Source organism: Sinocyclocheilus grahami, unplaced genomic scaffold (genome assembly GCF_001515645.1).
Source record: "Sinocyclocheilus grahami isolate Dianchi unplaced genomic scaffold, SAMN03320097.WGS_v1.1 scaffold481.1, whole genome shotgun sequence".
In the NCBI taxonomy this organism is placed as follows: domain Eukaryota; kingdom Metazoa; phylum Chordata; class Actinopteri; order Cypriniformes; family Cyprinidae; genus Sinocyclocheilus; species Sinocyclocheilus grahami.
Window position 1 is genome coordinate 1,239,473 of NW_015505660.1, and position 22,487 is coordinate 1,261,959.

The 22,487-nt window shown below is 35.2% G+C and overlaps 1 protein-coding gene across 1 annotated transcript; it reads left to right on the forward strand.

The window, feature by feature from the left end:
* The first annotated feature begins 263 nt into the window (after positions 1-263).
* On the forward strand, positions 264-16,742 carry LOC107553816 (ceramide synthase 2-like). Its single transcript, XM_016236123.1, has 10 exons — positions 264-491; positions 7,589-7,770; positions 8,616-8,733; positions 9,408-9,526; positions 11,410-11,467; positions 13,191-13,241; positions 13,772-13,864; positions 14,139-14,267; positions 16,237-16,343; positions 16,485-16,742. Exons 2-10 carry the CDS (start codon positions 7,598-7,600, stop codon positions 16,729-16,731), a joined length of 1,095 nt encoding a protein of 364 aa, XP_016091609.1. The 5' UTR covers positions 264-491; positions 7,589-7,597; the 3' UTR covers positions 16,732-16,742.
* Positions 16,743-22,487: the final 5,745 nt, after the last annotated feature.

Here is a 22,487-nt window from a genome sequence, read left to right on the forward strand (position 1 = left end):
TTTTTATGCACCTAGCGCTGCATTTGTCCACCACGTGATGTTCAGTGTAAAATATGTGTCCTGAAGTAACACTAGTTGCGATCAACTGCTATACATAACTAAAGGTGTCTCCTGTATTACAGGTAATTCATTTGTGCAAGTACAGACGCCGTGTTCTGCCCCAAACACCCCGTGGTACCGAGTCGTTGTTGCCTGTGCTTTGTCTTGTCAGGCTGAGTGAACCGCTGATCTCACATTGCAGCTCTATCAGTTGCACAATGTAAATGAGGTGAGGGCGCAGTTTTTGTGCATGCATGAGCGAACCCACCGAATGCCTGTTCACCTCGGGACGGTGAGGGAGGGGAGGAAACAAGTCCATTGCAATAAAGCAGGGTGTGACTGCAAAGTATTTCAAACAAACCAGAGTGTTCCCGTGGGCTTCCAGCGCAGCCGTGCTGTCATGTTACACACTTTCCGCGGCCTGAGAGATTAGACACTTACAGGAAGCAGAGGTAAGCGTGCAGCTTTTCTTGACCTTGGGCGAAATGAAATGCCAGCGGTTGGGACTTAGCCAATGCATTTTGAGTTTTAGCCAAGACGAATGGAGAAAATGTGAAGGGCTTTTATGAACGATGTTTGGAAAGTGACTCTGATGAAAAGTAGAGCTTGTGGAAACCTGCCTTTGAGTTTTAAGACTGGACAGTACTGTTTATTCCAGGGTTTTCTGTTGGTTTTATTTTTTTAACATTTTTAGAAACTTCACTAGTAGGTTAATGCCTCTTTGCTTTGGTCTATTGATTTTTCTGATCTTGTAAAATTTTTAGGTTTGCAATGTGACTTGCTACTCATTCTTCAGTAATTGTCTCGAGTTTTAAACGAGAAAAATTGAGAAAATAAGGGGATTTTTATGAAAGATGTCTGGAAAGTGACTAATGAAAAGTAGAGCTTGTGGAAACCTGCTTTTGAGTTATTTTTTTAAAGACTGGACAGTACGGTTTATTCCAGGTTTTTCAGTTTTTTTGTTTGTTTTTTTTGTATAGGTTTTTGGACATTTTAAGAAACTTCACTAGTAGATTAGTGCCTCTTTGCTTTGGTCTATTGATTTTTCTGATCTTATTAAATGTTTAGGTTTGCAATATGACTTCATACTCATTCTTCAGTAATTGTCTCAAGTTGTAAACGACAAATGGAGAAAATATGAAGGACTTTTATGAAAGATGTTTGGAAAGTGACTCTAATGAAAAGCAGAGCTTGTGGAAACCTGCTTTTGAGTTATTTTTTTTAAGACTGGACAGTACGGTTTATTCCAGGTTTTTCAGTTTTTTTGTTTGTTTTTTTTGTATAGGTTTTTGGACATTTTTAGAAACTTCACTAGTAGATTAGTGCCTCTTTGCTTTGGTCTATTGATTTTTCTGATCTTATTAAATGTTTAGGTTTGCAATATGACTTCATACTCATTCTTCAGTAATTGTCTCAAGTTGTAAACAACAAATGGAGAAAATATGAAGGACTTTTATGAAAGATGTTTGGAAAGTGACTCTAATGAAAAGCAGAGCTTGTGGAAACCTGCTTTTGAGTTTCTTTTAAATAGTTTTAAGACTGGACAGTACTGTTTATTCCATTATTCCATAGTTCATTTTTTCAGTTGCTTTTTTAAAAGTTTTTTTTTTTTTGACATTTTAAGAAACTTCACTAGTAGATGAATGCCTCTGCTTTGGTCTATTGATTTTTTTCATCTTATTACATTTTTAGGTTTGCAATGTGACTTAATACTCATTCTTCAGTAATTGTCTTGAGTTTTAAACGAGAAAAATGTAGAAAATAAGGGGATTTTTATGAAAGCTGTCTGGAAAGTGACTCTAATGAAAAGCAGAGCTTGTGGAAACCTGCTTTTGAGTTTCTTTTAAATAGTTTTAAGACTGGACAGTACTGTTTATTCCATAGTTCATTTTTTCTGTAGCTTTTTTAATAGTTTATTTTTTTTGACATTTTAAGAAACTTCACTAGTAGATTAATGCCTCTGCTTTGGTCTATTGATTTTTCTGATCTTATTACATTTTTAGGTTTGCAATGTGATTTAATACTCATTCTTCAGTAATTGTCTTGAGTTTTAAACGAGAAAAATGTAGAAAATAAGGGGATTTTTATGAAAGCTGTCTGGAAAGTGACTCTAATGTAAAGTCGAGCATGTGGAAACCTGCCTGTGTGAGCTTTAAGACTGAAATCTACTGTTATTTCCAGGCTTTCTGATCTTTTTGAGCATTTTGAGAAGATTCAGGGTTTGTTTCGTGTGTCATAATTCATAAGTAGATTAATGCCTCTTTGCTTTGGTCTTATTAAAGTCTTTCTTCTTGCCGTTCTTGAAATCTCGAATCAAAGTTTAATTAGAACATTCTTGACCAGCTTTAATCGAGATGCTTGTGTTGGTGACCGTATGCTAAAATATCAGATCTAGATGGCTGGTCAAAGTAGAGAATGTAAATCTTTGACAGCTGAACCTTATCGATTGCAAAACACCATTATGGTCCCTTTGAATCTTTAAGCGTTGAAATGCGCTGTTGTATTTGTTGAAATGTGTCTCTTACAAATGACGACTTAAAGTTTGAACATTGTTATGTGCTCAGATGAATCGGTTCTTGAATTCAAACTATTCCGTTCGACTCTCCTAGTTTCTTGTTATCAGAAATGGTTAAGAGAGAAGATAGTGGCTTTGTGATCGTGTAGATGTGTGTGGCAGTAATGCGGCTGATAATAATTCTGTGATCTGTACACGTGAAGGCAGCTCTGTTTACTCGGCATCTTGTTCAAACAGACTCTGAGCTCTTTGTTATGTTCAGTTGACATGGTGTTCTGGCCGTTCTCATTGGTCATCGTACGGTCACAGAGAAAGACTGTCATTGTGTGCTGCTAATATTGTCTGATCAAAGTCAAAATATAAGAAAGGAATTATTAAGCAATTATATTATGGTTAAACGGATATGAGCAGATACATTAAAAGGTCAAAATACAGTAATAACTAATGGTTAGCATTTAGTTACAAGTTCAAAAATGTGGGTCCGGTAAGTTTATATATGAAAAAAAAAGTCTCTTATGCTCACCAAGGCTGCATGTATTTGACCAAAAATACAGTAAAAACAGTAATATTGTGAAAAATGATTACAATTTAAAATAGCGGTTTTCTATGTGAATATATTAAGATGTCATTTATTCCTGTGATCAGAGCTGTATTTTCAGCTTCATTCCTCCTGTCTTCAGTGTCACACGATCTTCAGAAATCATTCTGATATGCTGATTTGCATGTGTGTTTATAATAAACATTTTAAATGCCAAATCTGTTCTGATCATTTCAAAAAAGCTCAATATCAACCAATTTAACTGCCTTTCCTGATATATCACTATAGCTTTATTAAGTCCAATACGGATAAACGAAACTTTCACATGTTTACTTCTAAAATATTTCTGCCAGGGCTGTTATTTTGAATTTATTACTAAATTAATTGAGGTGTTGGGGCAATGAGATCGCATCACAGCGCTATAAATCCTTGTATAAACTGCTTGATATATTTCCTTTGACTTGGCCAATTTTTTTAAAGTTATTAACCTTGTAAATATGCAAATAAGAGTGTTATACTGCACAGTTAAATATCTCAGAACCTGAGACCCAGGATTAATTGCTAACCCAGTCTGGACGGTATGAAACCTGACTTAAGATAACCCAGGATTACGTTATTATTTAGTCTCTGTGAAATACTTTCACTTGTGATAACCTCATTAATATTTCCCTCTATTGTGGATTTGTTTCCTTGTACAGTATATCACGGCTAATATTTGGATGGTATTTGGGTGTGAAGTGCACTGTAAAAAATTGTGATTTTAACAGTAAACGACTGTAAAAATGCTACAGTAAAAACCTGTTAATTGGTTATCAGTAATTTCCATATTATATACGGTGAATAACTGTAATTACATTTAATGTAATTTTACAGTAAAATACTGTTAAAATTACAGTTTTTGGAAGTGACAAAGAAAAAGTCATTTATCATTTACAGTGAATAACCGTAAATTGACATTCCCAGAATTCCCTGCATGACACTTCATATTTTATGTTTTTTCGTTTAAATAAATGTTGTGAATCAGTTGTGTACATTAGGGTTTTATCTTACTTCTAATGTTGTTAAATGAATGTTTATTGCATTATTTCAGCATCGTGTGTGTTACCATGATGGTGTTTAGTGTTTGTGTGAATGACACTGTGCACCTTCTATATATATATATATATATATATATAGCCTATTAGTATTTCCCATCTCAGCTTGTGGAAGAGCTGTTTGTGATGAGCTTTGATTCATCATGCGACTTTATCATCACCACCTGTTTTTGGTGGTTATCAGCATTTCAATGGTTCGAAACAGATATTAGTACTTCAATATGCTGGTTTATTAACATTACATCAGTTAATGAAATACGTTTTTTTATTGTGAATTTAAGTTAATTCTGTAAAACCTAAAATGTTGCTACCATATTTTTAACGGCGAAGTTCTGGCAACCACAGCTGCCGGTATTTTACTGTAAATGTAACAGAATTTTTTTTTTTACAGTGTGCTGTTACACATGTGTAATTCACTAAATGGATCTGAACTCTAAATCAGCACAACAACATGTAGGTTCACACCAGCTCTACACACACACACACCTGATCTGGAAATACAAGTAGAGGTTCACACCAGCTCTACTTGTATTTCCAGATCAGGTGTGTGTGTGTGTGTAGGTATGCGCTTGTGGTTTAGCCTCAGGTCAGCATCGCTGAGCTGTTTTGCCATCAACACTCAACAAATTCAGCGACTCATTTAAGGCTCAAAAATAGAACAAGAGCTACAGAATCTCAAACATTTGAACACAGATCCATAAATCACTGTCTTTACATAATTTGATTATTTACCCTTTAATTGTTTGGGATTATCAAGATTCTGCCTTCACTGCACTTTTGTCGTAGGTTTAAATGGATGCAGGAGAGTACTGTAAAACATTAATGACAATAATAAGCATCTATTTTGGTTTATGGCATAAATCCACAGCGCTGAATGCATCATGAATACTTAAGTGTCTTTAAAGGCTAAATAACTCTGACTCATTTAATTCTTGATTTGCAAAATATGTATTTAGTGTACAAATGTTTATATGTTTTCACTGAAAATATTTTTCATTTTAATGAGATGACACTATGATTTTATGATTATACTGCCATTGCACTCTTTAATTTGTTAGCGAAGTTGTTTTGTGTGTCTAGAATAAAACTTTGAACCTCCAGGTTCTCGCCACATCTCCATCTCTCTTTAAATAATAATAGAACATTTTTGTAAAATATACTACCATCATATATTTATGTGTTCCCCATAAACTCTAATTGTGTATGCTGATGTATGCTACAGTAAAATGTTTATTACAGTATGTAGGTTATCTGCTATGAAAAAGGGGAAAAAGATGATAAGTTATGAAGACGAGCTTCTCTTCTTTAGAATAACGAGCACTGCTGCATTATGAATGTGTTCTAAAGGAATAGTTATTTGAACCAAAATGAAAATTTGCTTAAAGTTTGCTGGCCGTGCATTCAAGATGTAGATACAGTGTGCTGTTACACATGTGTAATTCACTAAATGGATCTGAACTCTAAATCAGCACAACAACATGTAGGTTCACACCAGCTCTACACACACACACCTGATCTGGAAATACAAGTAGAGCTGGTGTGAACCTCTACTTGTATTTCCAGATCAGGTGTGTGTGTGTGTGTAGGTATGCGCTTGTGGTTTAGCCTCAGGTCAGCATCGCTGAGCTGTTTTGCCATCAACACTCAACAAATTCAGCGACTCATTTAAGGCTCAAAAATAGAACAAGAGCTACAGAATCTCAAACATTTGAACACAGATCCATAAATCACTGTCTTTACATAATTTGATTATTTACCCTTTAATTGTTTGGGATTATCAAGATTCTGCCTTCACTGCACTTTTGTCGTAGGTTTAAATGGATGCAGGAGAGTACTGTAAAACATTAATGACAATAATAAGCATCTATTTTGGTTTATGGCATAAATCCACAGCGCTGAATGCATCATGAATACTTAAGTGTCTTTAAAGGCTAAATAACTCTGACTCATTTAATTCTTGATTTGCAAAATATGTATTTAGTGTACAAATGTTTATACGTTTTCACTGAAAATATTTTTCATTTTAATGAGATGACACTATGATTTTATGATTATACTGCCATTGCACTCTTTAATTTGTTAGCGAAGTTGTTTTGTGTGTCTAGAATAAAACTTTGAACCTCCAGGTTCTCGCCACATCTCCATCTCTCTTTAAATAATAATAGAACATTTTTGTAAAATATACTACCATCATATATTTATGTGTTCCCCATAAACTCTAATTGTGTATGCTGATGTATGCTACAGTAAAATGTTTATTACAGTATGTAGGTTATCTGCTATGAAAAAGGGGAAAAAGATGATAAGTTATGAAGACGAGCTTCTCTTCTTTAGAATAACGAGCACTGCTGCATTATGAATGTGTTCTAAAGGAATAGTTATTTGAACCAAAATGAAAATTTGCTTAAAGTTTGCTGGCCGTGCATTCAAGATGTAGATGAGTTTGTTTCTTCATCAGATTTGGAGAAATGTAGCATTGCATCACTTGCTCCCCAATGGATGCTCTGCAGTGAATGGGTGCCGTCAGAATGAGAGTCCAAACAGCTGATAAAAACATCACAATAATCCACACCACTCCAGTCCATCAGTTAACACCCTGTGAAGAAAAAAGCTGCATGGTTGTAATAAACAAATCCATAATTAAAGAGTTATAAATTTAAACTGTCACTTCTGGCCAAAATCCATAATCCATAATAAGGCTTCCTCCAGTGAAAAAAAATCCATCTCCTGTTGTCCTCTCACATCAAAATCCCCCAAACATATTTGTTTAGAACTGGTTTGAACTGTTTTGGCTTGTAAACAGTGTTTGATCTGTGCATATTTCTCTCCTGATTCAGACAAGATGACTTTTTCACTGGAGAAAACAATATTATACAAAGAGGACTCATATTTTACCCGAAAGCAATGTTTAGAAGTTAAAAACATCTCAATGATGGATTTGTTTCTTACAAACAGTGCAGCTTTTCTCGTCACAAGACATTAACTGATGGACTGGAGTGGTGTGGATTGCTTGTGGATTATTGTGATGTTTTTATCAGCTGTTTGGACTCTCATTCTGACGGCACCCATTCACTGCAGAGCATCCTTTGGTGAGCAAGTGATGCAATGCTACATTTCTCCAAATCTGTTCTGATGAAGAAACAAACTACATCTACATCTTGGATGCATTGGCGAGTAAATGTTTAGCAAATTTTCACTATTCCTTTAAGAGAGTAAATTATGTCAATTTTGGTTTGTTGTTAAAAAGCACTCATCTTCTCTCACTAGGAACAGCTTCTTCCTTGAAGAAATTCAGTAATATAATCTAAGATGCTTATCGTTGTTCTAGTCACAATGTTTATAAAGGGGGTGTTGGCATGAAACACTTGTAAAATCTTGTCTGGCTGTGCCTGTGTTCACCAGATCGCCGTCATGATTGGGACGATTAATGCGTGGTTGTGGTGGGACCGGCTGTGGCTGCCGGGAAACCTCACGTGGGCAGATCTCGAAGACGAGGAAGGGCTCGTCTACGCCAGAGCATCCCACCTCTACGCCACTGTGCCATATGCTTTAGTCTTCCTTGTAGTCAGATACCTGTTTGAAAGGTGAGTCGCTTGTGGAATTTCTGTGGTTTTGTTGCAGGAAATGGAAATTTGATCAATCACTTGAGGGCAGATTTCAGAGGCCAGCGTGAGAATTTGTTAATCTTTTTTGCCACACATATGATCAGTGTTGGAGAACTTTTCAAGCTACAAAGCTTGTTTAAAGTAAAGCTACCCTTTTAAAGTAGTTACCCTGTAAAATGTGTTTTTTTTTCTTAGTTGTACAGTAAATAAAAGATTACTGGAGTATATTTTACAAGAAAATACTATTTGTCTACTTTAAAATTTTGCTTTTAATTAAATGCGTAACTTTGCAGTTTCTTTGTAATTGTTTGTGAAATTTACTAGCAATTTATGAGGGAAAATTGTTTTTAGACCAGTTTTTTTCCCCTACACTATAAGCTACTGCCAACAGTAGCTAACTTTATTGGTAGCTATATAAACACAAATATACATAAAGCTATGTAAAAAATTAAGAGACCACTTGAACATTTCTCTGGATTCGCTAGGTATGGGTTTGAGTAAAATGTTAATATTTGTTTTATTCTATAAACGTCTGATAACATTTCTTCCAAATAAAAATACTGTCTTTTTATTTTTATATACAGTATATATAATTTTTTTTCCCCCCAGAAAATGACAATTGGCCAAAATAAGAAATGTTTTCATTCATCTCAAATATTGATTTCTTAACTCTTCTGAAGTTAAGTTGAAACATTGGCAGAGAATGAATCAAACAGTGTAAATATGCTTTCCATTGAGGACAAAAAGAAGACTGGTTTCTTAACTTAATGCTAATATAATAAAAAATGCAAACGGTCTAACTGTACTAATGTCTGCCTTTTTAGGTTGATAGCGGCACCGCTTGCAGCTTCGATTGGCATTACAGAGAATCCCAGATGCAAAGTGGAGCACAATGCTGTTCTTGACCATTATTTCAGTACAAAGTCAAAACACCCCAGACAGGTAACGTCTTCCCCTCTCACACAACATCACATTCAGATCCACCTCAGATTCAAAGTCGCCTTTGACTTCATCACTGGGGAGAATTAGACATTAAGGCAAGATTTTCTGCAAAGCTTCTTTGGAAACTTGATTTGAACTCAATTTCATCTTGATCACATGATTTATACATATTTTTTCTTTTTTTTTTTAACCCACCGCATATACATAGTAAATCTGTGTGATGATTTAAGATTTAGATTTAATTGTAAAATATTATGAGTAATTTATTCGATCAAACCATCAACCCAGGTCAAGTACTTGAGGTTCATCGGCTAATGAAGCATTTTTAGCCCCTTCATAAATTGATTTAATGCTTTCATGTAAGCGTCTGATTTTGTGTTTTATAAAAATGAAAATCTATATTATATGCTTTACATTTTATAGATATTGAATTTTATTTACTTGAATAATTATTCAATTGTACACCCTTATAAAATTTGAGATACTTGAAAAGACAAGTCAGTAAATCTGGCAAAACTGGGAAGTGTTTTTTTTTTTTGGTAGTATTTGCCAATATAAATCCAGAATTATGACGCATACACAGTCATATTAAAACCAACATGCCTCTTTTCTGATATGAGATGGTTTGCAATACTTCTCGACTTACCCTTCTGCACTCTTCCATCTCTTATCAGGCAGATATTGATGGCCTGTGCAAAAAATGCAGCTATTCAAATAGACAAGTGGAGCGCTGGTTCAGAAGGAGACGAAACCAGGACCGTCCTGGGGTTCTGAAAAAATTCAGAGAGGCCAGGTATGAAATACACATAACCTAATATGACTTATTACACATCTGTCTGGAATTCTGATTGGTCAAATGCTGCATTCTGTTGTCAAATATTATTGTATAATAATAAACCTGTGTTCTAGCATTCTTGTAACTCAAACAGTAGAGCTTGGCATAAGCAATGGCAATGTTTGGGTAGAGGGATGAGGCAAGGACTCAGTACAGCAGAAAATGGCCTTTTAATAGTAAAATAAGACATGCAACAAAAACTACCCCATGGGGGTAAAACAGGACCGCAGGCAACAAGGCAAGGCAGGGCAGGACACATCCAGGGTGATACGATGACAAACTGGCATGAGACTGCAAACACAAGGAGAATAAATAGGGAGCAAATGAGGAGGGTAACTAGGGAAACACAGGTGGGGCAAATTAACCAATAATCAGGTAACAAGATGGGTGAGGTCAAGACAATTGACATGTGAGCACATGGCACACAGGAAACAAAGACAAAAGCCATGTGCTTACACAAAACAAAAACACAAGCACATGGCCAGCAAAACAATCACAAGCCATGTGCTTGAATAAAACAAGACACGAACACGCAGCTAATGAGAATACTCATAAGCTGCGTGTTCACACAAGACAAGACAGCATGCAGCCAGCGAAAACCAAGCTGCGTGCTACACAGCACAAGACAAAACACGACATGAAAGCACGCAGCCGATAACACGAGCTGCGTGCAACAACAACACAAGACAACAAGAAAAGCACGTGGTCGAACACAAACCGCATGCTACACAAAATACAACACACGTGGACAGAAGAGCGCACGGCCGAGCGAACTCGAGACCGCACGCTCCCACAATAATACAGAACATGGAGTGCGAGTGTCCGGACCCCGACACGAAACTGAAACTCAACAAGACATGAGTGCCGGGATCCGAACACCACGCTTCAACATGAAACAAGGAAACAGGACACGCAGATGAGAGCAAGACATGAAAACAAGACATGACGGGAGTGTGAGGGCTCTGCCACAAAACCACGAATAACACTAGACCGAAGTGACAGAACCCTGACAGGCAAGGTAGTGGGTTCGGTTCTCGAGGAAATTGCATACTTTTAAAAAATATAAATGTTGGATGCAAGTCTTTTTTGAATAAAAATGTCTTATGCTAAATGCATAAACATGAGCAGACAAATGTAAGGTTCAGGACAGTGAATCACAGGTGTCCGGATTATCAAGATGCAGATGGCACAAATAATTATACAAAATACAAAAGTATATACAGTGGGTACGGAAAGTATTCAGACCCCCTTACATTTTTCACTCTGTTATATTTCAGCCATTTGCTAAAATCATTTAAGTTCATTTTTTTTCCTCATTAAAAAAAATATATATTTTTTATTTTTAAAAAAATTTTTTTTATAAAACCATAACACTTTGCAATAAGGGCCCATTTTTTTTACATTTTAATGCATTAACTACTAACATAAACTAACAATGAACAATATGTATATTGTTTACATTATTTATTAATCTTTGTTAAAGTTAGTTAATAACAAGTTTCATGTTCACATTAACTAAAGCTAACAGATACAGCTTTTGATCTGAAAATTTTGTTTTAAATATTGAGATCAGCATTAACTAAGATAAATGCTCACTTTTCATGTTAACTAGTGTGGTTAACTAACAAATGAAACCTTATTGTAAAGTGTTCCCTTTAAAACACTGTTCCACATTCAATACCCACAACGCACTGCAGCAGTCATAAGGCACAAGTCTAGACAGGGCCTAATACCCAAGTGGTTGCTAATTTGTTGCTGTCTGCTTAGGCTGTCAAGACTAGTGTTGACTAGTTGTTTTGATCTGAATGTAATCCCTGATCACATGAGTTTCCTCTCTGTAGTTGGCGATTGGTGTTTTATCTGGCGGCGTTCGTTGGTGGAATCATAGCCCTGTATGATGTGAGTTTATCCTCTTCTCAGGGTTTCTCCTTTAACATACTTGCTTATCCTTCTGCATGTCTGATGTAAGACATACTTTCCTGTACTGATGATTGACATGAGTTTGCCCATTGAAACTAATCTGTGATCAGGTGCCCTCAGGGGTTGAGAAATCTAATGTATTTGTAGCCTCTGACAGATGTGCACTGTGGGAAATACACACTACATTGGCAGCATCATGTAAATAGTGTGCATGCACAGTGTTCAGGAGGACGTAATTAACAATTGATTTTAATAGAATTTGATGTTATCATGTTGCTAAGCTAATGACACAAATATTGGGTAAACTAATATATTTTTAATGAAACTGAACTGTTTGTATTGATTTTACTTTTAGTATTGAATCATTTATATTTACATTTAAATACTGCAATGCATTATTATAGAAGTGGTTCTGAACTTTTCTGATTCCAAGGTTCCCTGTTATCCACAACAATTTTCGAAGGCCCCCTAGACCATTTGTTTTTAAAATTATACTTTTTATATACTTTTTGAATACTTTTTGTACGTGAAGAAAACTAAAATAACTTTATTCAACAATTTGTCTCCTCTGTGTCTCTCCGCATCACCGTAGCGGCATTTTGGAGAATATGAGCTGAACGCAAGCAGCGTACGCTCTTCTGTGTCAGCCGTGCTGCACGGATGCGCCGTTTTCATTCATATCAAAGCATAAATACACGTAGAAAACGTATCCTTGTGTTGCGGCTTACGCAGAAGAGCGTACGCTGCTTGCGTTCAGCTCATATTCTCCAAAATGGCGCTACGGTGATGCGGAGAGAGTTTAATTTTTGAATAAAGTCATTATTTTTGTTTTCTTCGCGTACAAAAAGTATTCTCGTCACTTCATAACGTTACGGTTGAACCACTGATAGCAGATGGACTATTCTGACGATGTCTTTCATACTTTTCTGGACCTTGACAGTGTAATTTACTTGGCAGTCAATGTGACAGTCACAAGCCTCCCGGTTTTCATCCAAAATATCTTAAATTGTGTTCCGAAGACGAACGAAGCTTTTACGGGTTTGGAACGACATGGGGGTAAGTGATTAATGACAAGATTTTCATTTTGGGGTGGAGTATCCCTTTAACACCCAACTTTTTTACATCTAGCTGGTGCAACCGGCTCCAGAAGTTTAAAGAACTAAGGAATCATACTCTTTCATTTATTCATTTACATGACTTTTCATGACAGTCAATGTGATTTAAGGGAAAGAGAGAGAGATACTCAATTTCTATGTGACTAAATATTTTAGCGTTTGGCATTACTAGAAAACGGTATATTCAATATAGAAATGCCCATGGTATTTAAATTTATTGTTGTTGTTTTTTAAATCAATTTGTCAAATTGTCTAAAATCTAAGTCATAAATACCTTATTATTTAATGGTATTAGCTTATTTTAAAGTTTGTTGTATCTTATTTTAAATAATTTAAGTCATCTTGAGGCCCTCTTTGAAATTGGCAGAGGCCCCTTGGTTGAGAACCACTGCATTATGGGATTTCCAGAAGGGACTGGCTTTTTTAAGTCTTTGTGTTGGTGTTGTGCCTGTGATGCCTTAAAAACAGCGCCTAAGTAGGCAGCGTACTAGGTTTTAGAACACAGCCACCTTGCAGCTCTAGAAACTGTCATAAATAAAAAGCGAATGTTCCATAAAGTTGAATATTGATTCATCTATTTATTACAGAAACCCTGGTTTCATAATTTGCGGGAGATGTGGAATGGCTATCCCAGACAGGTGCGTTCCAGTCTTCAGATCTTTAATTTGCTCGTACTTGTTCCAAGGGATATTTTATTGTTCATATCACCTGCACTAATAAGAACAGGCGAGGTATTGTTCACTTTGACCCGGCCCCGATAAAGGGTTCACGCAATGCTCAAAATTACAGCACGGCTAATAAATAATGCAGATAATAAGACTCACGCTAGTTCCAAATCAAGCATGGCCATATTTAGAAGAAAGATGTCTTTTTTTGGCCCAGCTGAAGGTTTTTTTTGGATCCGTTCACACTTGTTATATGAGTTCCAGGTTGTAATCAAAAGAACAGTGAAGTCATTCAGATTGGCACTCAAAACATTGAGTTTCCTAGAATAATCACTTCAAAAAAATTAAAAAGAGCCCTCTTCAAAGCACAATGAATTACATAAAATTCACATTGACTTATAACTCGGATGCTTTTACATTTTCCATCATAAAAATGTAACGTGGTCATCTCTTGTTATTGTGCATGTTTCTGAGAGCTTATTGTTGTGTTTTTGCTCGTGCAGTCCATGCTGGAGTCTCAGTACTGCTATTATATTGTGGAGATGAGCTTCTATTTGTCACTAGTGCTCAGAATAACCTTCGATGTCAAACGAAAGGTCAGTATCATGTGACACCACACTGTCTTCTGGAAGCATTTTAACTACTTGAAATCTTTCAAATTACATCTCAAACTTTTTCGTCTGCGCCTAACCATTCATCACATGACCTGAAATAAACATCCGATCATTATTCACACAATGAAAGCTATTGTAATCGATCATTTAAAGCCAGATTGATTTGTTTTTATCTTATCTAACCGCACTTTTTCTCTGTCACTGAGAATGATTGTGAAAACTTTCCGTGAATGTTTCTCATGTATATTTATTTCAGGACTTTAAAGAGCAGATCGTCCATCACTGGGCCACACTGACGCTGTTGGCTTTCTCATGGTGTGGGAACTACATCCGGGTCGGGACCCTGGTCATGCTCATTCACGATTCCTCTGATATTCTTTTGGAGGTTAATGATATGCCAAATCTTATATTATTTGGTTATTCTTTATGGCATTTACCCCTGTATTAGAGAGTGACAGGATTTTTTTTTTGGTGGAATGGGATCAGGAAACATTGCAGGCTGGATGTTTTTATGAATCATTTCTTGCATTCAAGGTTTAAACAACCAAAAACAGTAATGTCTCACTTTGCACTCAGGCAAAATACAACTTAAGTCTAACCAGATACTATCTAGAATGACAAGTTAAGGGGATGAGGCTACTGGTTATTAAAAAAGGGACAAATCCTCCAACATTTGTCAACCCATTTAATGTAGTCTAAACTAAACAATTGATGTTCTTATTGGTTTCATATGGTTGACACCAGTGTTGTTTTAGAATTGGTGAGAAACTATAGTTTTTGTTAATATTTAGAATAAGTTTTTATTTTTATGTTTTTATTTTTTTCTATTTTAATTAGTCTTTTTTATTTATTTTTTTGTTTTAAATATGTCTAAATAGTTATTTTTATAGTATTATTTTATAGTTTATTTCAGGTTTAGTTTGAGTTATTTGAATACATCAAGCTCAACTAAATGAAATGAGCTGAAATACTGACAAACTTATATATATATATATATATATATATATATATATATAAGATAAGTTCGCTGCACCACTATTACCTGCTCAACAAAACAAAATTAAACCGTTATCCCGGACGAGCCCCCAATTTATGTTACAAACCCCTGTTAAGTTTAGCCAGAAAGGTGGATGTAGCATAAAGAGGACACGTGAATCCAAATGCCAGGCGAAAAGATTTATTTAAATAACAAAACGAAGCATAACACAAATGGAAAACACGTATCCAAACGAAGAAAACGGAAAGCACAAATGAACATAGAATAACTAGCAAAGGATAATATACTTTCCCAAACCACGGAGCAACTCCAAAGTATAAAGTCAACAAAAGAAAAACAAACCCAAAATTTAAGAATTAAGAAAAAGGGTAATAAAGCTTGTTTGCTGGTGGAGCTCCTTCCCTTCCATGCTCCGCTTCAGCATCCTTTATATAGCTAGTAATCACTCATTCCATGAGACACAGGTGCACCGGGGAGGACCTAAACAATCAGATTCAAAGAGAAAGATTAGGGGAGACATGACGTCACATGAAGGAAGATACACTCAAGGCATAGGCCGTAACAATATATATTAGGGCTGGGCAAGTTAATGCATTATCGCATTAATGCATTACTTGATTAATGCTGACAATTGTTTTAAATAATTTAAAATAATCAATTATTTTATCGCGCATTAGCGCAGTTTTTTTATTATGAGCTGAAATACTGACAAACGGAAAGCACAAATGAACATAGAATAACTAGCAAAGGATAATATACTTTCCCAAACCACGGAGCAACTCCAAAGTATAAAGTCAACAAAAGAAAAACAAACCCAAAATTTAAGAATTAAGAAAAAGGGTAATAAAGCTTGTTTGCTGGTGGAGCTCCTTCCCTTCCATGCTCCGCTTCAGCATCCTTTATATAGCTAGTAATCACTCATTCCATGAGACACAGGTGCACCGGGGAGGACCTAAACAATCAGATTCAAAGAGAAAGATTAGGGGAGACATGCCGTCACATGAAGGAAGATACACTCAAGGCATAGGCCGTAACAATATATATTAGGGCTGGGCAAGTTAATGCATTATCGCATTAATGCATTACTTGATTAATGCTGACAATTGTTTTAAATAATTTAAAATAATCAATTATTTTATCGCGCATTAACGCAGTTTTTTTATTATGAGCTGAAATACTGACATAAACATATATATGTATATACTGTATATATATAATACACATAATTTCATTTTTTAGTTAAAGTTTATATTATTTTAAGTAATGAAAGACTTTATGGTTTTAGTTAACTGTAATATCCCCGCTTGACACTGTACAAACTCCACCTGTTTGGTATTTTTGTGTTATTTCTCTGCAGTCTGCCAAGATCTTGAACTACGCCAAATGGAAAAGAACGTGCAACGGCATCTTCGTGGTATTTGCTGCTGTCTTCATAGGCACGCGACTCATAATCTTTCCATTTTGGTGAGAATTGCATGTATGACTATTAATATCCAAGCTCTGATAAAGAGTCTCAGGTGTATTTTACATAACATGCGTGCATTATTTGTTTCTTCCAACTGATATTAAAAACTGTCTCTGTTGTCTCGTATATCTTTATTCCAGGATCATTCACTGCACGTGGGTTTATCCACCAGACTATTACCCACCATTCTTTGGATATTACTTTTTTAACTTCATGCTCGTCATCCTGTTGATGCTGCACATATTCTGGGCGTATCTGATTCTGCGTATGGTGAAGATGTTCGTTTTCGGAAGTGTAAGTTGTTCTATATTTATATTTGGGAATGCGTTTATTTTTCAAAAATGGTCTTGTTTGTATTGTCTCACATTACAGTGGGTTAGCAAATAATTTGGGGTAGTCATTTTTTAGATTTCTCACTACATTTGTAAACCCTGGGGTTTCTTTTTTGCTAATTTGTTTATTAGCATCAATTGGACAAATAGGCTACTGTATGCGACTTGTTTATATTTGCTTGTGCATCTGTGTAAATGTTGTGATCAATCTGCTCTTCTCAAGTCTGAAACTTGAAGGCAAACATTTTTTAATTAAATGCAGATTAACTGTTCAACATGTTCTGACACTAAACTGAACGTCTTTGTGACTGTGCAAATCTCATGAATATTTAATTAGGCAAGCAATTAATCAGTTTATGATTGGTTGTCTGTTTCTAAATGACTCACTGTTACATTCTTTTTACTTTTATACCTTTGGCACCGCAGTACGTTGGAGCAGAGCTTTATAACCCAGGGTTTAAAGCATTGCTAACCCCTTTTTATAAGTTCTAAGTGTGAAACGCTGCTTTACTCTGGGTTAAAAAGACATTAACCCAGGGTTAAGCATTGTGTGAGAAACCCTGAATTCATTATAAAACCATTTATAAGATGGTGGCAGGCGCAGCGGATTTGAAAGACTCAAAAATAAGCATAAAATGCGGTGCATCTGTGCAGCTCGTAGGTCATATGTTGTTAACAAATACCATTAACGCTGTTACCTTACCACCCTCGGGCTAGTTATTAATCATCTCAGCTGACATGGTATGACTAACAAGTCATACAACTCTGGCATATGTGGAGTCGGAAAGTTCTGGATGCTCTGAACTATTTTATTTTTTGAGTTCCTGACTAAAGCTGTTTAAACGAAACGTTGTCTATGTGTTTACGCTGTCTTGTGAGCTGGCAGAGTTTCAGTTATGGCACAGTTTTCATTTATTGTCACCCTTAAATGTCCTATTGTGAGTATTATTGCATCAGCACTGGCTTTACTGGTTTAGTTAACCATCTCATAATACTGGTTATACCAGTGTGGGTTGGCAAACATGAACACACATGGTGTGTGTGTGTTTAAATGCTTGGTGAAAGATAACACAGTCCTGCGTCTTGAACAAAAACTCTACTGATTTGCATAAAAGGCCTAATATTTCTCATTTTTAGACGAGTTCCTGACTAAAGCTGTTTAAACGAAACGTTGTCTATGTGTTTACGCTGTCTTGTGAGCTGGCAGAGTTTCAGTTATGGCACAGTTTTCATTTATTGTCACCCTTAAATGTCCTATTGTGAGTATTATTGCATCAGCACTGGCTTTACTGGTTTAGTTAACCATCTCATAATACTGGTTATACCAGTGTGGGTTGGCAAACATGAACACACATGGTGTGTGTGTGTTTAAATGCTTGGTGAAAGATAACACAGTCCTGCGTCTTGAACAAAAACTCTGCTGATTTGCATAAAAGGCCTAATATTTCTCATTTTTAGACTTCTTCACCTAACAAATGGCTGTCTAAAGCAAAAATGTTACGAAATGCATCATATTTACTGAGAAGCTGTAACAAGCAAGAGCAAAGCAGGCACTATTTTTGGAATCAGCAGTCTAAACTAAATATGATGCAGGTCAGTGTTATAGAGATGAACACTGCAGTATATGGTTGTCACTGGTTGTTCAGTTTGTGTGACAACCACATTCTACAGCCAAATTCCCACCTGAAAAATCATTTATATTAAATCCATGTAGTGTATATTATATTCATTTTGTGAACTATAACCAACACCAAACAAGTTTGACTGTTAGCATTCGCGTTTCTTGCTTAGAGCAATTTTGGGAGGGACCCCTGAATGATAATTTAGGGGATTTACTGTATTTAAATGTTGGTGTCACTCCTAAAACTTTGCAGTGTGTACGTGGCATAATATTACTTAAGATATGAGTTCTGACAATGACTGACGCTTATTGTGGAAACTCGTATTGTCTCCTGCTAGATGACCACATTGGCCATTTGAAACAATGAATGAATTTATGATTCCTGCATCACTATTCAGGAGCATCATTATGAAAATATGTAATATAAAATATATTTTGATGAAAAAAAATATTTTAAGCTCAGTTGAATGATAGATACAGTAATATATAAATGTTTGGTGTCAGTGTTTTTGAAAGAAGTGTCTTCTGCTCACCGAGGCTGCATTTATTAGATCAGAAATACAGTGAAAAATTGTGAAATATTATTACAATTTTAAACGATTGTTTTCTATTTGAATATATTTTAAAATGTAATTTATTCCTGTGATGCAAAGCTGAATTTTCAGCATCATTACTCCAGTCTTCAGAGTCGCATGATCCTTCAGAAATCATACTAATATGCTGATTTGCTGCTCAAGAAAAATTATTTATTTATTTATTTGTATTTAAACATGTATTATTAGTAGTACCAATGTTGAAAACAGTTTTGCTTAATATTTTTTGTAGAAACCACTTTATTTTTATTTTTTTTTTAGAATTCTTTGATGAATAGAAAGTTCAGAAGAACAGCATTAATCTGAAATATGATTCTTGTGTAACATTATAAATTTTTACTGTTACTTTTGATCAGTTTAATGCATCCTTGTTGAATAACATTTTTTTTTTTTTACTATTATAATATTTTTGGACAAATAGTGTTATTTTTGTTTAGGTCAGAGCTCGCTGTTGCAACAGCAAGATCCTGTAGGAAACACTGCTTTGATTCATGTGAAACACACTAAAACAAAACCCTACATGATGCATATCATGACAGTTTATGGCAGACAAAGCCATGCTGCATGAATTATACTCTAAACAGAAACGATGACACAAGCTTTGTAACGGTGACTGAGTTATCCAGGTCTGTTATTTCCAGTTACACTGGTGTTCTGATTAAAATAAGCCCTGCCAGCCTGTAGTTAGTGCTCTATTGTTTTCACTCCAGCTCGGTCTATTGAAAAAGGTGAGTCATAATTTGAGCGTGATTGCTCTGGCAGCGTACATGATCTCTCGCAAATGCAGAGCGGATGATGGATGCCAGATTCAATCGCTTCTCTGCTCCACGTACCTGCAGCCTGTTGCTCAAAGGGACCTAATTAGTCGTGATTTAGTGCACATCAGACTGTTCAGATTCATTTGCTACGGATGATGGATTGTGTACTTGCGCGTCTGGTTTCTACAAATGGCTCGTTAGGTTAATGTTTCAAGACCGGCCGTATTTTCTGATTTCAGATGTTGTGGTTTTGATTTCCAAAGTATAGGAAGTTCAAAGATTGGCTTGCTTCTTGTTTGATTTTCAAATGTTTGCTAAGCTAGGATCAATAAACCTACTGCTTATGTGTGGATCATACTTTGGGGTAGTTATTTAAGCAAACTTGCATTTAAAATTGGCATGTAAAAAACACTCAACCACTAAGCAAGTAACATAGCAACTACCTGGCGTAGTTTTGCATGGATAAGCATCACTCAAGTTCTGTTTTAGCTGTTGTGCTGAATATAAATTATTATTTTTTTAACTTTTCCTTGCCAGTTTATGAACTTAAAATAACTGGTTGAATATTCACATCTGTGAGCGACTAATTTGGCGAGTGTTTTAGGCTATTTAATTAGCTGATAATCGCGATTAATCGCATCCAAAATAAACATTTTTGTGTACATATGTGTGTGTACTGTGTATATTTATTATGTATATATAAATACACACTCATACAGTATACATTTTGAAAATATTGACATGTATATATTTTTTATAATTTATATTATATATAAGTATATTTAATATAAAAATATAAAATTTTTCTTAAATATATACGTGCATGTGTATGTGTTTATATATACATAATAAATATACATGTGCACGTGTGTGTATTTATACATAATATATGTGTGTGTACTGTGTATATATATTATGTAAACAAAAACATTTATTTTGGATGCGATTAATCGCGATTAATCGTTTGACAGCACTAGCTGATATACATGGAAGCTTATCTCTGCCATGGAATAAAAAAATAAAAAAAAGTAATCACGACATTTTATCTTATAATCTCACTTTTTACAATAATTTTTTATACTCAAAATTGCAACAAATAAACTCGCAATTCTGAGACACATAAACCCACAATTGTGAGAAAAAAATAATAAAAGTTAGCAATTGCCTTTTTTTTTTTTTATTCTATGGAGGATAAAAAGAGTAAAACATTCTGAGTTTATATCTTGCGATTCTGAAAAAAAATGTTTATATACATTTTGAAAATATTGACATGTATATATTTTTTATAATTTATATTATATATAAATATATTTAATATACATTTTTTTTTTAATATATACGTGCATGTGTATGTGTTTATATATACATAATAAATATACATGTGCACGTGTGTGTATTTATACATAATATATGTGTGTGTACTGTGTATATATATTATGTAAACAAAAACATTTATTTTGGATGCGATTAATCGCGATTAATCGTTTGACAGCACTAGCTGATATACATGGAAGCTTATCTCTGCCATGGAATAAAAAAATAAAAAAAAGTAATCACGACATTTTATCTTATAATCTCACTTTTTACAATAATTTTTTATACTCAAAATTGCAACAAATAAACTCGCAATTCTGAGACACATAAACCCACAATTGTGAGAAAAAAATAATAAAAGTTAGCAATTGCCTTTTTTATTTTTTTATTCTATGGTGGATAAAAAGAGTAAAACATTCTGAGTTTATATCTCGCGATTCTGAAATTTTTTTTTTATATCCCTAATTGAGAGTCCAAATCACAATTACCTTTTTTTTTTTTGGAAAACAGGCTTCCATAGATATGTGTATGAGACAATGATGAAAGTATAAATTGACAAATAGTCACTTTAACCTCTTGACAAGGTAGACAGCAGACGTCGCTTTCTTTCATTTTAACATTGTGTCTACATTATCTACATTATGGCAGTCAATGCAATCTGCTCAACTCAAATCACCAGCTGTCATTGAAAATGAAGGACTTCCAGTCAGTCAATAGTTAACTTCAAAATTGTGTGCCACAAAACCAGAAGCGTTATTATTAAAATAGCTAGTTTTAAAGGTGGTAATATGTTTTAACTTTTTAATGTTAATCTTAACTATCTATCTATCGATCGATCGTTCGGTCATTGTATCTATCTATCGTTCGGCCGTTCTATCAATCGTTCTATCTGTTGTTCTATCGTTCGGTCATTATATCGGTCGTTCTATCTATCTATCTATCTATCTATCAAGTATCGATCATGTTAATCTTACTTGCTCCTTCAGACCAGGGTTGGGCAGATCTCAGAATTGTCTTTCTTTCATTTCATGAGTGTGAATTCTATCTATCTGTCTGTCTGTCTCATAGACTGTAAAAAAAAAGATGGACGACGCGTCTCCTATTCCTTCCACTATAGAAAAGTGAAGCCAAAGCATCTCAGTATTGCCGCTGCCATCTTGAGTAAATTACATCATTTGGAGCCCGAGTCTGCGCAGTAGAGATTCGTTTGGAGCCCGATTCGTTTGGAGCCCGAGTCTGCGCAGTAGAGATTCGTTTGGAGCCCGAGTCTGCGCAGTAGTGTCGTGAGGTGGAGCCGCGGTATCAAACTCCCCCAGACCCAATCAACCATAACGACATGCCGCGTTTTTATAGCATCAAATTACTAGCTAAAATCAAACTTATCACAAAGGCGAACAATTTAACATATATCAGCGTGATAACAACTACCTTAAATGACCAAAACCATTTTTTTTATTTTGACTCAAGTCCCATTCGTTTACATGGAGAGGGCGGGGTTTATGACCTGTACTGCAGCCAGCCACCA

What these genes read in the sequence shown, in the direction of transcription:
- LOC107553816 (XM_016236123.1), top strand. Translation starts at nt 7,598, where the DNA reads ATGATTGGGACGATTAATGCGTGGTTGTGGTGGGACCGGCTGTGGCTG. An exon ending in GTCAGATACCTGTTTGAAAG is followed by an intron (nt 7,771 to 8,615) that starts GTGAGTCGCTTG and finishes CTGCCTTTTTAG; the next exon opens with GTTGATAGCGGCACCGCTTG. An exon ending in GGAATGGCTATCCCAGACAG is followed by an intron (nt 13,242 to 13,771) that starts GTGCGTTCCAGT and finishes TTGCTCGTGCAG; the next exon opens with TCCATGCTGGAGTCTCAGTA.